This window comes from Macaca fascicularis, chromosome 2 (assembly GCF_037993035.2).
Source record: "Macaca fascicularis isolate 582-1 chromosome 2, T2T-MFA8v1.1".
NCBI classification, from domain to species: Eukaryota; Metazoa; Chordata; class Mammalia; order Primates; family Cercopithecidae; genus Macaca; species Macaca fascicularis.
Window position 1 is genome coordinate 52016031 of NC_088376.1, and position 20514 is coordinate 52036544.

The 20514-nt window shown below is 37.2% G+C and overlaps 1 protein-coding gene across 7 annotated transcripts in view; it reads right to left on the reverse strand.

Annotated features, from left to right (window-relative positions):
- The window catches only part of CP (ceruloplasmin), a 58838-nt gene extending 38672 nt beyond the window's left edge, over nt 1-20166 (reverse strand). For all 7 annotated transcript variants that reach the window (XR_001488508.4, XR_006696178.3, XM_005546062.5 and 4 more), the window contains exons 1-7: nt 19990-20166; nt 10393-10640; nt 8060-8272; nt 7104-7277; nt 5242-5496; nt 4064-4235; nt 364-503 (exon numbers count right to left, since the gene is read on the reverse strand). Coding sequence is in view for 5 of the 7 variants with exons in the window: in XM_005546062.5 (XP_005546119.3) it covers nt 364-503; nt 4064-4235; nt 5242-5496; nt 7104-7277; nt 8060-8272; nt 10393-10640; nt 19990-20135 (1348 nt within the window). In the remaining 2 variants the exon portion in view is untranslated. The remainder of the gene's footprint in view (nt 1-363; nt 504-4063; nt 4236-5241; nt 5497-7103; nt 7278-8059; nt 8273-10392; nt 10641-19989) is intronic.
- Nucleotides 20167-20514: the final 348 nt, after the last annotated feature.

Sequence of the window (20514 nt, forward strand, 5' to 3'; positions counted from 1 at the left end):
GTACCTGCCACCACGCCCTGCTAATTTTTGTATTTTTAGTAAAGATGGGGTTTCGCCATGTTGTCCAAGCTGGTCTCAAACTCCTGACCCAAGTGATCTGCCCTCCTTGGCCTCCCAAAATGCTGAGATTACAGGCGTGAGCTACCACTCCCAGCCGTCAGTAGGGCTTTTAATGATGAGAATTTACTATTGATAATTTACATTTGGAAAAGTAATTAGCTGCTGCATTTTATTGTTTTATCTTCCACACACCTACTTTACACATAGAAATCATGCAGTAGGTCCTGAAGTTACTATTCTTTCTGAGGTTGATTTAGCCCATGGGAAGCATATACCAACCATAAATATTCTGCACGGACTCACCCAGGATGCCAAGATGCTCTTCTTCAGGGCCTCTCTCCTTTCGATTTGTGAAGGAGGCATCTGTGTACTCACGATAAACCAGCTTTTTATAAGAGCCTCCAATTCTTGTGGTCCCTTGTTCAAAAAACACCGCTGAGTCACTGCCGGGGGAAAAAATGTTTAATGCTGGGGTTGAAGTAGAACAGAAAGCAGGTATTCACTTAAGGTGCTAATTTAAGAGAAAAATTCTGACCAGTGCTTAGAGATGAATATTATCCATGATTTAGAGCAATCTGTACCAGTTACTCAATCAAATCAGACAGTTCCAGGCCACTCATAGAAGGATGGTCAGTTAAGAAGTAGAGAATCAAGGAGGATGTTTATTTTTTCAAGTGAAGAGAAAATTTTCAAAAGGGCCCCTGTCAATCCCTTGACAAAGGATTCTGCCATAGACTCTTTTTATCAAATTGTGAAATGTTTAAAAACACAGTGGCTACTCTTTTTTTTTTTTTTTTTTTGAGAGGGAGTCTTGCTCTGTCGCCCAGCCTGGAGTTCAGTGGCACTATCTCAGCTCACTGCAACCTCTGCCTCCCAGGTTCAAGTGATTCTCCTGCCTCAGCCTACTGAGTAGCTGGGACTACAGGCATGTGACACCGTGCCCAGCTACTTTTTTGTATTTTTAGTAGAGACGGGGTTTCACCGTGTTAGCCAGGATGGTGTCGATCACCTGACCTCATGATCCGCCCACCTCGGCGTTGCAAAGTGCTGGGATTATAGGCATGAGCCACTGCGCCTGGCCCACAGTGGCTACTCTTTGTTGTGTATTAGCACTGGCCAGCTGCTCAGGAACATTTATTTATTTATTTATTTATTTATTGTTTTTTAAGCAGAGTCTCTCCCTTTCTTGCCCAAGCTGGAGTGCAGCGGTGCGATCTTGGCTCACTGCAACCTCTGCCTCTCTGGTTCAAGTGATTCTCATACCTCAACCTCCTAAATAACTGGGATTACAGGCGTATGCCACCATGCCCAGCTAATTTTTTGGTTTTTAATAGAGATGGGGCTTTGGGATGTTGGCCAGGCTGGTCTTGCACTCCTGGCCTCAAGTGATCCACCCGCTTTGGCCTTCCAAAGTGCTAGAATGACAGGTGTGAGCCACCGCACCCGGCCAGGAGCTTTTGTTTATTAGCTGAAACTCACGTGACATCACCACAAAGTTGGTATTATTCTCCCTATTTTGCAAATGAAGAAATTAAATTTCAGAAAGGTAATTATTTGACTTGCACAAAGCCACCTCATTCATCATTTCTTTCATTTGACAACTGCATCAAACACCTGCTCTTTGCTGGGAATCTTGCTACGTGTTGATGACTTAATCATAAGCAAGGTGGACTCATCCCTATCCACATGAACCTTACATCTAGCAGAGAAGACAGTCCAGAACCCATCAATATAATACAGTGTAATAAACACAGGGTGTTATGGAGCATTTCTTTGAGGTTGGGGAAAAGTGCAGCGAAGAGGCCACAAAGATGTTCCAGAGGAAGTGATTACTTAAAACTATCTAAAGGGGGAGTAGAGTTAGCAAGATGAAGTGTGTGTGTAGTGCGGAGACTAGGGCTGGTGTATACAAAGAAGAAACTGCCTATGAGAAGGCTTAGAGAAAACAGCGAGTGTGCCATGTTCTAGAAAATATGGCAGAAGCATAGCATGCAGGGCAGGGCAGAGGAGTGAAGAATGAGGCTTAGATAGATGGGAGATAGGCAGGAGGACCTAGTTAAGGTTTCAGCCCATCCCAGGGCAGTGAGAAGCATTTGAAAGATTTAAGCATCCAGGATTAGCATTTTAGGAGGATCCCTCTGGTAGCTGTTTGGAGAATGCATTGGAAAATAGAAGATTGCAGTAGGGAGACCAGTCAGGAGCCTGCTTTTCTAATCTCAGTAAGAGGCAGAGATAAGTTCATAGGTATTGGCAAAGAAAGTAGATAGCTTTCAGAGATAGTTTCTATAAAATGAGGCAGTACTTGATGAGGAGAGAAGTTTGAACAGCCTCATCCAAGTGGGGATGTCACTAAGCTAAAGTTTGAAATGCAAATCTGAAATTCACAAAAGCCTTCTGAATTGGAGATGCAGCTTTAGGAGTAATCACATGTAGGTGTCAGTGTAGCCTGGGACTGACATCTCTGCTTCAGGAGTCACAGGTCTGGGCTGAGCGCGAGGCCTAGCTATCCATTTATTGTGTGATGTTGGATGAATTACTTAACCTTTCCAAGGAGGGTATTTTTAATATGGATGGCAAACAGGGATTCTCTGAGGAAGTGATAAATGAGTAAAGACTTGGAGCAGGGGAGTGGCATCATCTCATTGACGTTTTTGAAAGATCACAGTACTGCTTTGTAAAAAATCGATAGTAGGAAAGGAAGACAAACAGAAAGAATGGCTGGGAGGCCGTGGAAGTCATTCAGACATGTACAAAGAGTAGCTTGTGTACATTAAAGGACACTATCAAGAAAGTGAAAGACAACCCATAAAATGCCAGAAAACATTTGCAAATAACTGATAAGGAATTAATACCCTGAATATATAAGGAACTCCTACAGGTCAACAACAACAAAAAACCCCACTTCAAAAATGGCTGAAGGACTTAAATAGATATTTCTCTGAAGAAGATACACAAATGACTAAAAAGTACATGAAAAGATCCTCAACATTACTAGTCATTAAGGAAATGCAAATCAAAACCACTATGAAATATCACTCATGCTCATTAGGATGGCTATTAATTAAAAAAAAAAAAGAGAAAGTGTTCATAAGAATGTGAAGAAATTGGAACCCCTGCACATTGCTGATGATCCTGTAAAATGGTGCAGTTACTATGGAAAACAGTAATGTGGTTCCTCAAAAAATTAAAAATAGAATTACCATATGATCCAGGGATTCCACTTGTAGCTGGATATGCAAAAGAATTAAAAGCAGAGTCTTGAACAGTGATATTTGTATAACAATTGTTCATAGCAACATTAGTCACAATAGCCAAAAGGTGGAAACAACCCAAATGTTTATCAACAGATGAATGAATGAACAGAATGTGGTATATACATACAATGAAGCATTAATCAGCCTTAAAGAGGAATGAAATTCTGATGCATGCTACAACATGAACAAATCTTAAAACATTATGCTAAGTGATATAAAAGACACAAATGAACCAATATTGTATGATTCCACTTGTATGAGTTGCCTAGAATAGGAAAACTCATAGAGACAGAAAGTAGAATCGAGCTTGTCAGGGAGTGGAGAAAGAGAGGAAGAAGGTTGTTACTGTTAAAGGGTTCAGAGTTTCTATTTGGGATGATAAAAAAACGTTCTGGAAGTGGATAGTTGTGATGGCTATATAGCACTGTAAATGTACTTCATGCTGCTGAATTGTACAGTGTCATGTTTTCTGAAATGGAAAGCAAATTAATTGATTTATCTAATTGTATTCAGTGTTTTCTTAGGACTTTGTCAAGCATTTGATATCTTTTGAACCCAATTTTTTTCACGGACTCAAAACTCATAGTTCTCAAACTCAGACTCTTACACCCAATACCTTAATAAATATTTAGCAGTCTAGTTACTCAATATCAGATACCAATTAAAATTGTAATTGCTGAATTAACCTTTTGTAGTTCCTTTGTGTAGGGGAGAGCATATTTTGAAATAGTACTCTTTTTGTGAATTACCTTCCAGGTGCTGTTAAGTTTTCTTTGGTGAAGATGTCTATACCAGAGGGAGCATAGTTCCAGATGATTTCCTCAGCGGCAATGTAGTAGTGTCTAACATGCTTCCCATGGGTATTACCCTTTGATGAAGACTTGTTACACTCCTGGACCTGGAAAAAAGCTTGCAAACCAGCTGAAATGAAACAGAAAGAGGCATTGATTAATGGAGCCAATGTTTCTCCTATTGCCCTGTAAACACTGCTCGGGTGATGACAAGTAGAAATTGAAGGAATAGACAGATAGAAACAGTACTATAAAGGAGGGCAAACAACTGTAAATAAATTCGTGATGGAAAACTCAAGTTTAAAACAGACATACTTTGTTTTTTATGTACATACAGCATAGAGATATTAAGCATATGTGTTTTTAAAATATGGTACCAGTTTCTGTGGGGTTTCACTTGGTAGTTCTTTTGATGAGAGAAAAAGAACAAATCTGTAGATATGCAGAGAAGAGAGGCTTTGATGTATTTTAAGGGGTTGTATTGGGTGGAGGAGGAGGTACCAAATGAGCATGTATTATAGCTCTCTTGTACAAGATGGTTGTGCATCTGCTGTGCTGGGCCTTCTGTGGCCCAGAGCATATTTGATAAAAGCAATTATATTTGCAGGTCAAAGTAAAGTATCCGAACTCCTATGTTAAACTTAATTTATTCAGTAGACCAATATTAAAAACTAATATTTTTCAAGAACAAGGAATGTTTTTATTGCCTAAGTTAAAGAGATAAAGGAAGAATTTATCGAGTTAAACTAGGGGATGGCCAGGCTCAAATAAAGAACAAAGTTAATTATACTTGATGGAAATAAGTCGAAAAACAGGGTACTTTCCACTGCCACATACAATTTTTCTGGATTTTACAACACTGTATATTTTACAAAGTTGAGTAAGTATATATAGTACTATACTTTCAGGGCCAGTTGTTCTTTCCAAAAACTAATATATTTTCAGATTTCATTACTTTATAATATTCTTGTCTTACAGTCTTTTTTATTACATTATTTTATATATACTATCATAGGAATAACACTAAGATGCCAGTTCAACGCTCAGATTATTTCAAAGATATTTAGCTTTTATATTCTGATTCCCAGTAACCACCTTTTTCAGCTGACTGCTAATTTCAGATAAAGATATCCTACCTTTCAGATGGTTTAGATTCTGACAGCTGAGCATCCATTCTCCAGGGTTCTGGGCCACCATATAAGCATCAAACAGGGTAGCAGGAAAGAGGTTGATTGTATCAATACGGTAGTTCTTGTTGGTCAATACTTGCCCGTGAAAGAAAGCTGCATGCACATCAACTTCATTACCCATACCAAAAAGGTACCATTTTACTCTGTCTTCAGCACACATGGAGAGTCCTGGGAGACTTCCAAAAGTGTATCCATTCACAGCTGTAAGTCAAGAGCAGAGTTTGTGACTAATAATCATTAATGCTTGAGATAGTGAGAGTTACCTCTATATAAATAGAATCAATTTGGAATGGAAAATATCTGGCACACATGCTGGTATTCCTCCCTCCTATACTCATGTCAGACATTGCTAATCAATCACAGCACTCTTTCATTTTGGAACTGAATTCAGCCTGAGGATTCTTATCAATACCATAGTAACAGATGAACACAATACTGAAGATAAAACCTACTTGCTGTCTTTGTTATAAACTATACACATTGTGTGTATGTGTGTGTAAATACAGATGTGTGCATATATACATACATATAAACAAAACACACACATAGAATTAATAGAAAAAAGATTGAAGATTAGTATTCAATGAGTTATTAATCATGTTGGTAGAGTAGTAGTATGGATGTTTTTGCTTATCAGAAATTTTCCAATTTTCTACTATAAATTTCTTTTGTAAAAAGAACATAAGAATAGCTTTTTTTAAAAGATTGCCAGACAAAATTTTTAAGATTGGAAGAGATATGAAGGAGGGAAAAAATAAAGAAGGACAGCAGGGACAGAGCCACAAAGACCTAAAAGTTCATATGCAAGGTGGCCTGAAACACTCAGAAGAAACTTATGGTCATTGTTCAAACTGGGTGGCCCTAAACATTTCCAAAGTGGAAATTAGTTCTGGGAAGAATCCTGAGTTTACCACATGTGACACTGGTACCAAATCAAACCTGCTCAGGCTAGAATTTTGAGTATCTTTTTATAGCAACTATTTTTGTTGGTACACAACAGAGATAGGATTAAAGTATGGAAAGAGGACCTTCCACCCAGATAAAAGTAAAAGTTAGAAACAAAATCTGTACTTTGTTAATTAGTTTCTTTTTCTACTTTGGTAGTATAGTTATTTTTGTGCTCTCGGTTTCTGAGTACAGGTTATTTTGAAGAAGTTAAACACAAACAAACAAAAATCTCTACTTATTGGTCTAGTTGTTGTTAAGGGATTCTGTTTCTCATGCAAATTATGAGAAATAGATAATCTTACTAAGCTCATTATTTTGTGTCTGAGAATTAAGAAAAAGTCTAAACTGTAAAAAAAAAAAGCATTTCTAGAAAAGTAAAGTGAACTGAAATGTAGAAAAGAATGATGCAGACTAGGGGGCCCAGTGAGGGCAACATAGTATGTAGAATGAATACCTTTCAGAACTCGTGGTTTGAACTATTTTCTTAAATATAGTTAGATGCTTTAAAATATAATGTAGTTTTAAGTATTTAGTTCAATAATTTGGAACTGCCTCAAATAATTTTTAGAATGAGTCTAGTGGATAAATAAATGTATTAATGTCACATACATATGCATTAAACCATAATTGATGTTTTATCCTTACCAGTTTGGGAAACAAGTTTGGTGCCTCTGGCTTTACCTGGCTTAGAATTTTTATTTTGACTTACTTGGCTGAATATCAAATTGCACATCCAATATGCTTTGTTATAAGGACCACAGACTAGACACGCAGTACTTACTTATATGAGGGAATAAGCTTAGCAGAATTAATGGATTAAGGGGAAAAAAGTAAAGTTAACATGTCTTCTATAATCTTACAATGCATTCTGTTACTCTCCTGGAAGTCTTCGTTGTCTTTGTCAACTTTCTCTGGTTCTAAGCAGTAGGCTTGAATGTTGTCTTCTAGGTACCAGCTGAAATTTTCATCCACCACAGAAAACATCACCACAAATTCTCGGTCAATATTTTTTTCTTTTTCTTTATCTAGAGAATCTGGAGTTAAAATTACTATTTTAGTAAGATTAAACTTTTAGCATGTATTTTGACTTATGTTTTCAGGTGATTTATAGTTTTAAAAAATTTTAATATTTATTTTTTTCTAATAAATCATAAGTCTGGACCAGTCACTCCTGTTTTACAGACATAGAAACACTCAGGGAATTTTTATGATCAGTATCTGGTGCTTGGAAGACATTCCTATATCTGGATATCCGCTGACCACATAACTATTAAATGCTTTTTGGCAAATGGGAAGATTGGAATTCAAACTTGTGTGTCTGTTTTGTGGTGCATATAGCCACAAACTGAGACAAGTCTTTATAGGTAACTGTTGTTCAAGTTAGGATTGTATTTCAGGCTCTTGAGCTACATTGTTTTTTTCATGATGTTAGAAATAAATACTATGATATTATGTTTACCAATATAGTATGAGTAACTACAGATCTATCACCGTGAAGTGCCTTTTTGGTAGTCACATTTGGTAAAGTCATATGTCTCTTCAGCACCACTGTTGAAAGTTAGATACAGCAAACTGATCCCTGGGAGAATATATTTCTTTCAGCTTAGCTTCATTGGCATTTTCCCCATATGAATGCTTGTTCCATTTATCCCTTCTTCTGCTAGTCCTGCCTGGCTCTTCCCTGCCTTTTTTTCTAGTCACCACCTCTCTACCTTACCTACTCAATCTCAACACAGAAGACTTGACTTATTTTTAAAAGACAAACTGCCCTGCCCCTGTCTTTAATAATGTAAAAAATAATGTAAAAAAGATGTACCTTTTTTACAGATTATTAAAGGTCCGATGAGTCCTGAGGCAATATCTTTTGGAGCATCAATGTGGGAATGGTAAATCCTAGTCACACAATTGCTATCTCCTTCACCAGGACTTTGTTCTTCGGTGGCAAGCAACAAGTATGTATACTGCTGTCCTGGATATACTTTGTCATCTGCTTTTTGAAAATCTGTGGTGTTATCAGGGTAGATGGCCCCTAGGAAGCAACATGCAATGAAGGTACAAAGTGAATGTGTTTGAACTTAAATGAGAGAACAGATAGTCCATTAATTCATTCAGCAAACATTTATTAAGCATCTACTGTGTGATCCTTGGGGATGTGATATCCTATTTGGACATAGGAAAATGAAAGGCTAATGGCTAGGGTGTTTAGAAGCTTCACAGACATTTTTAATTTTTTTTAGTATCTGACTGGGTTTTCAGAAAGCAAAATGACTTTTTGTTTGCAATGTAAAGAACTCGGGTCATGGTATGGAAGTCTGAGAAAAATGGCTACCCTCTTCTAAATTCAAAACTTCTTATGTGATCTCAGAATTTTGCCCATGAATTAGCCATAAAATTAAAAAAATTTCTACTCTTAATTTTGGAAATTTCCAAACATACACAAAAGTTGAGAGAAGAAAATGCTGAACCTCCGTGTACCCATCAAACCAGCTTTAACAGTGATCGACTCAAGGCCAATCTTGTTTCATCTGTACCCTCACATACTCTTATCCCCAGTATCATCAAATTATTTTAAAGCAAATCTCAGACATCATATTCCATTCATAAATACTGGAGTATGTATCTCTAAAAGATAGGAACTCTTTTTTTCTTTTAATAAAACCACAGTACCATTACCATAACTTTAAAATGAATGGTAATTCCCTAATAAACCATGAAATTATTAAAAAGAAATAGGATGACAGTCAGCCTTTTATGCTATGAATGTAATTATCCCTAAACAACAACAAAAACAAGAAAAGTCAACACATTCACCTTCTAAAACAATATCTCTTTTAAAAAGACAACAAATACTGAATCAAATCTAATTTTAAATTAATTTCCCTACTTGATCATTATAATTTCAATGAACTGTAGCATGACTTCAGCATTTTTGCTTATGACAACAGCTGATATTTATTGAGGTATTACTATGTATTCTCATTGTCTCTATTTTATAGGTGAGGAAACTGAAGCTGAAAGAATTTTAGCAATTTGTCCAAGGTCACTCAACCAGTAAAAGGTAAGGCTGGGGCTCAGACCTTGGTCTATTAATTTCACCTTGCTTTTCATCACTACAAAATACCACCTTTTTTACCATCATTGTTAAGGACTAAGAATAAGATCACTGGCACCAAACCTTATCTTTGTTTTTCAGGTAATATTTTCAAGTTTTCCAAGTTCTACATTCAAATGACTTTTTCAGTTAATTGTGTCTCATATGTGACTAGAGTCATCCAGGCACATGTACAATTTGACTGACATATGAGACTACTTATGCCACCTTAGCTGGGGCAGAGTTTATCTAAAGTTAGGATAGGAGGTAACAACAGCCACAGTATGTTTACATGTAGGAACTTCAGAGATAAGGCAATTCACATCTTGAGTCCTTCTTTCTCTTCCCTCTGGATTTTTGCCTCTTCTAGGCTCTAAAGCACATTGTCCATTTCTCTTATACTGACTATTTGGCCAGAAAGGATTGGGCACAGGGGAAGAAGCTCCAGCTCTCTCTGACTCTAACTGAGTCCACCTAGAAATTCTCTCACATTCACACTTTCCACGAATGAGTGCAACCAAGAGAAATATGCCATTATTATTATATGGAAACAAAGAACCTATTAATAAAATAGTTGACTGGGTGCAGTGGCTCATGCCTGTAATCCCAGCACTTTGGGAGGCTGAGGCAGGCAGATCACGAGGTCAGGAGATCAAGACCATCCTGGCTAACATGGTGAAACCCCGTCTCTACTAAAAATGCAAAAAAAAAAAAAAAAAAAAAAAAAAAAAAATTAGCCAGGCGTGGTGGTGGGTGCCTGTAGTCCCAGCTACTTGGGAGGCTGAGGCAGGAGAATGGCATGAACTCCGGACTCAGAGCTTGCTGTGAGCCGAGATCACCCCACTGCACTCCAGCCTGGGCGACAGAGTGAGACTCCATCTCAAATAAATAAAATAAAATAAAATAAAATAAAATAATAAAATGAAATAAAATAAAATAGTTAAGAACTGAATGGCAGTTATAGGTCTTATCCAGGAGAGAAGTCCACAATTGTAGAAGCTAAAAGTCACTTCTACTGAAAAGTAAGAGGAAATTCCAGCTACATGAGCTAAACTTACCCTCATGTTCCTTATAGTAAGTTATTCCATGTGAATGAAAGGTGTAGGGCCTAGAGGCAAAGTTTTTTAAGTGTACATAAACTTTATCTCCAGTTTCAGCTTTGATAATAGGGCCTAAAAACCCAAGCCAGACTGGTTTTTCTATAGTCGTCCTAAAGGTTTCATCTGTGTACTGAAGATAAAGGGCCTTCTTATATAGTCTCCCAATTCTATCTGGGCCATTTTGAAGATAGATATTGGAATGTTCCCTGCAAAGAGAAAGAAGACAACTCTATCAGAAGCCATCATTTCTAGGGATGACATTATCATTATAATTTAATAACATTATAATTAGAGAAATTAATGACCACATCACATTGAATGTTTGCCTGTTGTAGGGATGCCTCCAAAGTTGAAGTGGAGGGCTGGCCGTTAGCCCTGTTATTTTCATTATGTGAGGCTTCCTTATCAGATATATGTCAGAGAACTGTCTGCGAAGGCGTCATAGAAATATAGTGCATCTTACTGAAGTATTCTTCCATGATTTTTATACTAAAACACAGACATATTATGTAATGGAATAGAATACAAACTTAAGCTGAAATATTAAAATAAACCAGTTAATTAAGACATTTTTCACTTATACCTTTCTTAGCTCTGGAAAAATTTGAGTTTATAACTAATCAATCTGGATATTTGAGACTTCAAAGTATGTGTGTGTGTGTTTATATATTTTTTTCCTTAAAGTAAGATTAATAAAGCTAAATTAATTCTTTTTAATTTCTTTTAACAGCACTAAATCAAAGCTGGAGTTGTTGATGCATGCAATGTGTGTGGTTTTTAAATTACTTTTGAATTTAAATAATCCCTGTGTTTTTTAATCCCTCACTAGTGCAGATACTTAACATTGAATGTTTGTATTCTAGTGAATGCCCATTAATAGTTGCTTAAAACTTTCTTAAAAATATCAGTGAAGAAAATAGCAATCTGGAAAAGAAAAGATGGAAAGAAAGTAAATTTGGTTTGAACTGATTTCTTGTGTTATCCAACTGAAGGCTGTATATAGCCCAGTGGGATCTATACATGGGCAATATCATGTAGCCATTTGGCAGGACCCACTTAGATTCTGGCCTTTGGCAAGCCCCTCCACAACCAAGGCTCTTCCATTTGAATAAAAACTGCTCATCATTGTGGGTGTGGGTGTGTGTGGGTGTGTGTGGGTGTGTGTGTGTGTGTGTGTGTTGCCTTCTTTCATCTTAGTGATCTTTGATACTTTACCAATTTCTATTCAACATTTGTGGGGCTGAGTAACCTGACTGAGGAACAAATTTTGTCTTGTTTCCTCAGTTGTAAGCTCATTGGTAAAAGTGAGATATATTTTTCTTTCCCTTCTTCAAGACAAGAGCAGAGCTCGTGCGAGAACTCTGGACTTTCACTGCTACGGAATTTAAAGATGTGGTTTTTCAAAAGTCTAAGGCCTGGTGTTTCTTAAGTTTGAAATGCACAGGAATCTACTGATGAACTTAGTGAAGTGGAAATTCCTGGGGCACAACTCCACTGATTCTGATTCTGTGGGTCGGGGCAGGGCCCAGGCATCTGCATTATTAACCAACACACTGGTGTCTTTTGATGAGATAGGCTGCTCTGGGCCCCTGGATAACCTGTGTTGAAGAGGCTCTAAGGTTGAAGGTTAAGAGAGCTGCCCAATCCCAGAGGCAGTGGGATTTCTGATACCATGAGGCAGAAAGGTAGAAAGCTCTGTTTCCAGGTCATACATGGTGGTGGCAGGACCTCTGCGGTGGTGGCTATGTAGATTAAGCCTGAGTGCTGGGGCCAGGTAGCATAGCCACTTGGCAATGGTCCTGGTGGCTGAGTTTGGGCAGAGTGAGCAGGTGTTGGAAATAAGAGCCACCATTCTCTGGATTGATCAAGGAGTTTCTATGATGAGCGTTTCCTCCTAGTCACTACCATATACCAATACATTGGGAATGCCAATTTCCCTGAATTGTATAAACCCGAATTCCCAAAGAAGATAAAATTGTTCACTAAAAAAATGACTGAGAAATATGCCATTATTATTATATGGAAACAAAGTACCTATTAATAAAATAGTTGACTGGGTGCAGTGGCTCATGCCTGTAATCCCAGCACTTTGGGAGGCTGAACAGCCCTGCCCATCCCCCACCCTGGTGGGAGGGCTAAGCTAGAAGTTAGAAAAATAAAGTGTCCTTATTTGCAGCCTGTGTGGAGCAGCAAAACTGTGGGTATACCCTCATTTTTCCTATTTGTTTTCACCTTCTAGTTGTTTGTTGCCATTTCCCAATTTGTTAAAGCAAAACAGGAAAAGATTGGGAGAGACTTCATGGACACAGGTAGGCATGGGAAAAGGGCAAGACACTGGTGTGAACTCTGTCCCTAAACCCATAGCAAGGAACGCGCAGAAAGAGTCTTAATAAATATATGCCTTAACAACAGCAAAATTGTTGCATCAAAGACCACTGAGATTAAAAGCAGAGAGTCATTCAGTCCATATGACTGATAAGAGGACAACAAGAGTGCAATTTCAGTTAGGTACACAACTGCAGCTGCAAAGTCTACAGTACAAAGGTACAATTCCACTCTGGTCCCACCAGAACCCTGGACCAATCAATCTCACAGAGACTTGTCTGAGCCCCAGGGTAAACTTTCTTAAGAGTCTGAACACACTTTTATTTCTGAGAGATGAATTTGATAATATTTGGAGACTTTACTCCGTGCTTTACCATGTCCTATTGGTACACATCTTACGTAGGTCAAAGTTAAAAGTTAACCCTCAAATTCTTAAGGCTTCATTTAAATAAAATGTGTATTTATGTTTTCTGAATGTAAATACACTTTGGCATACATCACATCCTATTTTGATAAACGATAGCAGGCTTTGTCAAAATGCTTTTATTGCATTGAAATGCTCCTGTATTAATCATTTCCTAAAATAGGAAGAACATTGCCATAAACCAATACCTAAGACCAAGACCAAGACCTACATTGCCTAAGCTTTGTAACTAATTTTTCTAAGCAAATTTTTTTGGGGGGTTAAAATTGCTTTTAAAATTATTGATCTGAAGGTACAACATGTCTAGGCATTTTAACATTTGAAATTCCTTTTATACATATTGCAATATGCAAACTGCTTTTTGCATCTTGCCTTTTATTGTGAAAAAAACTGTCTTAACCAAATTGGAAAATATTTTACACTGTGTGACACTTTGGAAGAAGTCTATTTGTTTATGCTTTGTCTCCAAATAAACATTAAAAGGTCATTAGAGGCTCTCTATTTAATTTCGACAGCACAGCTTGGGGACAAAGGGTCAGTTACTGGAAGCTTGCGGGAAGTTTGCCAGTCAGATATTCAGCCACAAGAATCTATTATAGCTGTTCTTTGAACCAAATAATTCACATTTAATTGTAGTTCTTCCTGTTGACAATTGTAATATGTTCCTTTCTATTCATTACTATAGACATATCTCCCTTCAAGTAATCAATCACATTCCCTCTTTTTAGCCCCTTATTTTAAAAAAGAAAAGCCTGCTCCTATAATTTCTGGTAGTCTTAGACCCAGAAATGCGTTTTTAATAGTAGGATAATTATTTTTAGTATTGCTTTAGTAAGATATTAATAATGCTATTCCCTCCCATAAATTTAGAATTCACTCTTGGTTTATGCTTAGACATGGTTCCCGAAACTCGGGTATTATAGGTGAAAAGTTCCTGGATTTTTGACTTCATTAATTGAGGCATAATATATTAGTTTTTTATTGCTGCATAACAAATTATCACAAAGTAGGTTGAAACAACACCCATTTATAATCTCACTATTCTGTGAGTCAGAAGTCTGGCATGGCGTGGCTGGGTTCACTGCCTCGGGCATCACCAAGCTGAAATCAAGAGGCTGCTGGGCTGAGTACTTATCTGAGGCTCTGTGGAGAAATCTGCCTAGCTCATTTGGGTTATTGCCAGAATTCAGTTCAATGGGGTCATAGAATTAAAATTCCTGTTTGCTTGCTGGCTATAGGCCAGGAGCCTCTCCCAGTTTCTTAAGGTGACCTGTATGCCCTCCTAGATGGCCCCTTTCATCTTCAAGTCAGCTCCAGTGTGTGGACTCTCCAGATAATCTCACTGACTAAAACATAAATCATGATGGTGATGTCTCATCCTGTTCACAGGTTCTGGAGATTTAGGATAGGATTTCTTCCTGGAACCACTTTGGAAATGCTGCCTGCCATAAACAAGAATCATAAGGAAAACAGTCAAAAATTAACTACTGCAAGAATATGGCAGAGACTCAACCTAGGTGTATAGAACACAAATTCAAGTGATTTGCCAGTTCTAACTAGCCTTCCTCCACTGGCACAGCACGAATTCAGTACCTAGTGATGAATTTTCTTTTGTCTGTGTTCTCAGGAGAAATAGAAACTTGATGATAAATGGAGTTTGGTAAGTGTGAAATGTAAGTCACTTAATTAGCTCTTCCACACAAGCTGTCTTGTGTGAAGTGTTTGTACTGCACTAGCGATTGCTTGCTTTTTTTTTTTTTTTTTTTTTTTTTTTGAGATGGGCTCTTGCTCTGTCGCCCAGGCTAGAGTGTAATGGCGTGATCTTGGCTCACTGCAACCTCCACCTCCTGGGTTCAAGCAACTTTCCTGCCTCGGCCTCCCAAGTAGCTGGGACTACAGGCATAAGCCACCACACACAGCTAATTTTTGTATTTTTAGTAGAGACAGGGTTTCACCATGTTGGCCAGGCTGGTCTCGAACTCCTGACCTTGTGATCCACCCGCCTTGGCCTTCCAAAGTTCTGGGATTACAGGTATGAGCCACCATGCCCAGCCCTATTGCTTGCTATTTTTTATTTGGCAACCTTGGAGAATGAGTCATTTAAACTAAATTTTCCAGAGAATTTTAGCTAGTAATTGTACCTATTTAAGAATCATTTAAATATTTAAAAATCATTTTTGAAGGAATGGTAATAAATTGGGAGGCCATTAGGCTGAGACAGTGTCAGTGCTTTGGGTTCCTACCTAAGCAAACCAAAACCCAATTCAGTGTAGTAAACAGTAAAATGAAACTTCTAATCCGTAACTAGAGACTTTACCAATCAGAAGCCACCAACTAACATCTAACTAGGGAGTCTCCACTTTAACCAGTCTAATATCTATTTCTTAGGCTGAGAATACGTTATAAAACTTTCCTGGCTGGGCGCGGTGGCTCACGCCTGTAATCCCAGCACTTTGGGAGGCCGAGACGGGCAGATCATGAGGTCAGGAGATCGAGACCATCCTGGCTAACACGGTGAAACCCTGTCTCTACTAAAAATACAAAAAATTAGCCAGGCGGGGTGGCGGGCGCCTGTAGTCCCAGCTACTGGGGAGGCTGAGGCAGGAGAATGGCGTGAACCTGGGAGGCGGAGCTTGCAGTGAGCCGAGATCGCGCCACTGTGCTCCAGCCTGGGCGACGACAGAACGAGACTCCGTCTCAAAAAAAAAAAAAAAAAAAAAAAGTTTCCTCTCTGCCTAGAGGAGCACTGATTGAACTGCTTGTGGTCCTAGGGCACCCAACTGATGTGGCTGAATGCTTGAATAAACTTGTTAAACTTTTAATATGCCCAAGTTTGTCTTTTAATAGGGGTAAAATCAATGCCTTTAGTGCAAGCTTTTTCTTTAAAAATATTTTATTTGCTTCTTTGTTTTCCAAAACAGGGGATATAATGGGGAAAAAGCAACTTTTTGGATAATAATAGTGAAATGAACACTTATTGAATACTTATTACATCCTGATCACTCAAGATCATAATGATAGGAATTATGATTACTATAGGGTGGAATGTTCTTTGTTGTCTAGTTTTTTGGTCAGGATTTGAGCTGTTATTTCTTCTTGGTCATTAGGCCTGCTTATAGTGACATCTTCACTGTACCATTTGTTTTGGACACCTACAATGGAATGAAAAACCCAGTAATAATGTTTGTAAGAACTCCATGTTAAGAAAGTCTCCAAGCCTGAGTGAGAGCCTATGAAGTCAAGTGTAAAAGAGTTTTGTGATGGCTGCTCTTATGCTTAAAAATTTTTTGACTTATTTCCAGCTTCCTAGAGGTCATCAGAAAAAAAAGTAATCTGAAGATATCAGAATTACTATAATTTTGGCTATTATATAGTCAATTAATTCAGTAAATAATTAACTAATGCCTACTATGGGCCCAGAACACACTACTGTGTTTACTAATTGTTTTTATGTGTATGTCATTTGTTTTTAATTGAATATATATAACTTAGGATCCGGAATTATATCTTATAAAGTCTTTAAATATTTATTGATGTGTTGAAGTGACAGATAAGGCACCAACCCAAGTAAATGGCAGTATTGAGTATAAGGAAATTATTTTCCACTTCACCCTTTTAGAAATAAATATCATTGGCATTAATACCAGAGAAGTAAACTCTATTTTTTTAGTCCCCCCCAAACCTATACATTTTTGTCTTTTAGTATCTGTCAGTGTTTTCAGTTGCACTAACCCTGCATATAATCCCCTAAGGTGACTTTTCTATTTTATTCTGTTGCCTGATTTGTTCTATAGCATGAATCTCTCTACATGAGGAGCAAGGAAAAGTTTTTACAATACAGTTTATGATTTCTCCTATCTTCCTATGTATCTTTTACTTACTCATTTAAACTTATTCAGAAATGTTTATTTAGTGTCTTCTATATTCTAGGTACTAGTGACCAAACACTAGTTCCTGTCATCTCAATGCATATTTTCCTGTTCATCATCCAAGACCTTGAAGATCAACATTCAGCTTAAACTCGATTCTTTACCTAAAACTTATATTGCACTCTTTCACATCTTATTCTTCAGCCCATTTATTTCCACTCCTTTGTAGTCATCACACAATAAGGAGTACCAACCATGTCTTGTGATACTCCATCATCCTTCACTGACTGGGCTAAACATGCTGCAAATCTGGGACAAAGAAGGGACCAAAAGGTTGCTATCTGCACACATCTATGCAAAAAGTTTAGCATAGTATTGGCAAAATTGCTGAAGTTGTATTCAAAATTCACTGGTCAGATATATGGGGGTAAAAAAATCACAGAGCAAGCAGTCCCACCTAGAGTTGGCACAACTGTAGCATATTGTTGAAGCCAAGGGAGATGTTAAAGTCACAGGACAATGACAAAAAGAGAGGTGGACTTTGCAACTAGAAGATGCTCCATTTTTCCTTTTAAGGATCCTAAAGTATCGCTATTAAGTATAGTTTTTAAGTAACTGATATGGTTTGGCTGTGTCCCCACCCAAATCTCAACTTGAATTGTAATAATCCGCACATGTCAAGGGTGGGGCCAGGTGGAGATAATTGAATCATGGATGTGGTTTCCCCCATACTGTTCTCATGATAGTGAATAAGTCTCATGAGATCTGATGGTTTTATAAATGAGAGTTCCCCTGCACAAGCTCTCTCTTGCCTGCTGCCATGTAAGATGTGCCTTTGCTCCTCCTTTGCCTTCTGCCATGATTGTGAGGCCTTCCCAGCCATGCGGAACTGTGAGTCCATTAAGCATCTTTTTCTTTATAAATTACCCAGTCTTGAGTGTGTCTTTATTAGCAGTGTAAGAACAGACAAATACAGTAAATTGGTACCTGGAGTGGGGGACTACTGTAAAGATACCTAAAAATGTGAAAATGACTTTGGAATTGGGTAGCAGGCAGAGGCTGCAATAGTATGGAGGGCTCAGAAGAAGATAGCAAAATGTGGGAAAGTTTGGAACTTCCTAGGGGCTTGGAGGGCTCAGAAGACGGGAAGGTGTGGGAAAGTTTGCAATGTAAGACGTGCCTTTGTTCCTCCTTTGTCTTCCACCATGATTGTGAGGCCTCCTCAGTCATGTGGAACTGTGAGTATATTAAACCTCTTTTTTTTTAATAAATTACCCAGTCTTGAGGATGTCTCTATTAGCAGCATAAGAAGAGACTAATATAGTCACAATGGGGTAAACAAGCTTGTACTCATTGGATAGCTTCCCTGGCACAGACAGGCCATGGGAGTAATTAAAAACAAAGGAATTTCCTCTGCCCCCATTCACCAAATTCTAAATAAACTCCTTCACTCTTCTACTCCCTGATTTTTAGAATGAAAGATTTTTTTTTTTAAATTGAAGCATAGTCAGGGCAATGTCTTGCATTTAGTTTATGCCTGATAAAGCTGATTTGATTTTTGATCATGAACAATGACAGAGTAGTGGTGAGTGGGGGCATGGAAAAGGATAGTATTTTTATTTTTTTAATGTGTCTGACTTTTTCCTTGGAAATAAAAATCTTGTATAATTTATATTATATTTAATCAAGAAAATACTGAATCCATGCAAAATAATGTTTTTGGTGAAGCTGTAAAAACATGTCATATTCTTTAGAAGATAATACTATCTTAAAACAGGTTAAAAAAAGAAATAATTACAAGATGTATTAGTTTTATTTACAACCACTTATCTTCAGGTCAGAAACTTTCCTTACTGTATATTATTAACTTCATAATATAATAATAGGATATTATTATCAGTTATGTATTTATTTTTATGGTGAAAAATTTCAACTTTACATAACATTTAAAGAGAATAGTATATACTCATCAATAACATTCAATAATTACAAACTTTGGCATCCTTATTTAGTTACTTTTTAAAGATATAATCTTAGCAGCTGGTGGTCATTAGGCTTGTTTGTGTTTTATCACCACTGAAATACATTTTAATGTAGTGAATATTGATTTTGAATTCCAAGTTCCCATTTGGTGGTTAATGTTTAATTAGCATTACTAAAAGTGAAGACCTCGGTATAGATTAACTTCGGTACAAAAAACTTCAAGGAGAACTAAACATTTTTTGTTTTTCTGTGTAGTGAATATTGCTTTCAATAAGAGGATTTTCCAACTGAAATATGAAGACATTTAAGTTACATGGAGCTTTTTGAGGACCATCCTAATAAGTGCCTGACATTTTTTATGCATATATGTGCCAAGCATTGTACTAAGAGTTTTACATGCACTCACTCTTTAAGTAACCTTATGAGCTATGCTTATTATCCTCATTTTACAAATTAGGAGTCTGACGCTGTCAAAGATTAACCTACTTAACTGTCTGGAGTCTCTCAATAAATATCAGGCAGAATCATATTTGCTAAAATCATATTTTATTTCTATAAGTGATGTTTTGAAAGATATAAAAAAATTTATCTCTATCATGAATAACCATTAAATGGTGTAATAAACATAACATTTTATACAGTAATTGTTTAAATTAAAGAAGTTCTGCATAAACAGACAAAAAGACAGAATCCTAATCAGAGATGGAGTAATGACCATGGGAGGTAATAAGAGGTGAACACAGATCCCAGGAACAACAGGAAAGAAGCAGAGTAGTCCCCCAAATAAAAAATATACAGGAACATAAGGGAGATTGATTCAAGTGTCCTGGGTTTCAAACCCACATTTTGCAGTTTCTGTATATAAGATATTTTAAAAATATTTCATCTTATTGGCTCTATTATTTAAAAATAATTTAAAATTTTGGTCTATAAACAATAAAAATAGTGACTTACGTGTCAACAGAAATAAGTTTCTTTTCCCCATGGTCAGAGGCATAATCCCAAGTTGTTTCAATAATTCCAATGTAATAATGCTTTTCTTTCGCCCAGGCCGGGGTACTATATAAAAACAGAAAAATACCAAGTATCAAAATCTTCATTTTTTCCTCTTCTTGGAGCCTGAGAAGCAATGAAGTAAAATCAGGAGCAGGCAATTTTATAAATAAGACTTTCTTCCTTATTTGCTTGATTGACACAATTTAGTGTTGCACAAGAGTAAATTGTTTCATTAAAGCAAATATTTTCCAATTCAGTTAAGTTCTCGTAAACCACCAAAAAACCACTTCTTGGTTGCCAGGCTTCTCTGACTGAAAATAAAAAGTCAACAGTTATTGTTGGAGACATTAGAGTGTGCATAACTCTGCGCCTTTTTCCATTCATTGTGTAAATTCCAGGAGGGCAGACAACATGTCTAAATGCTCCCTTTGTTCCTCTGACAATATGTCACAGCACAGAGTCCTGCAAACAGTGCACTTTTAG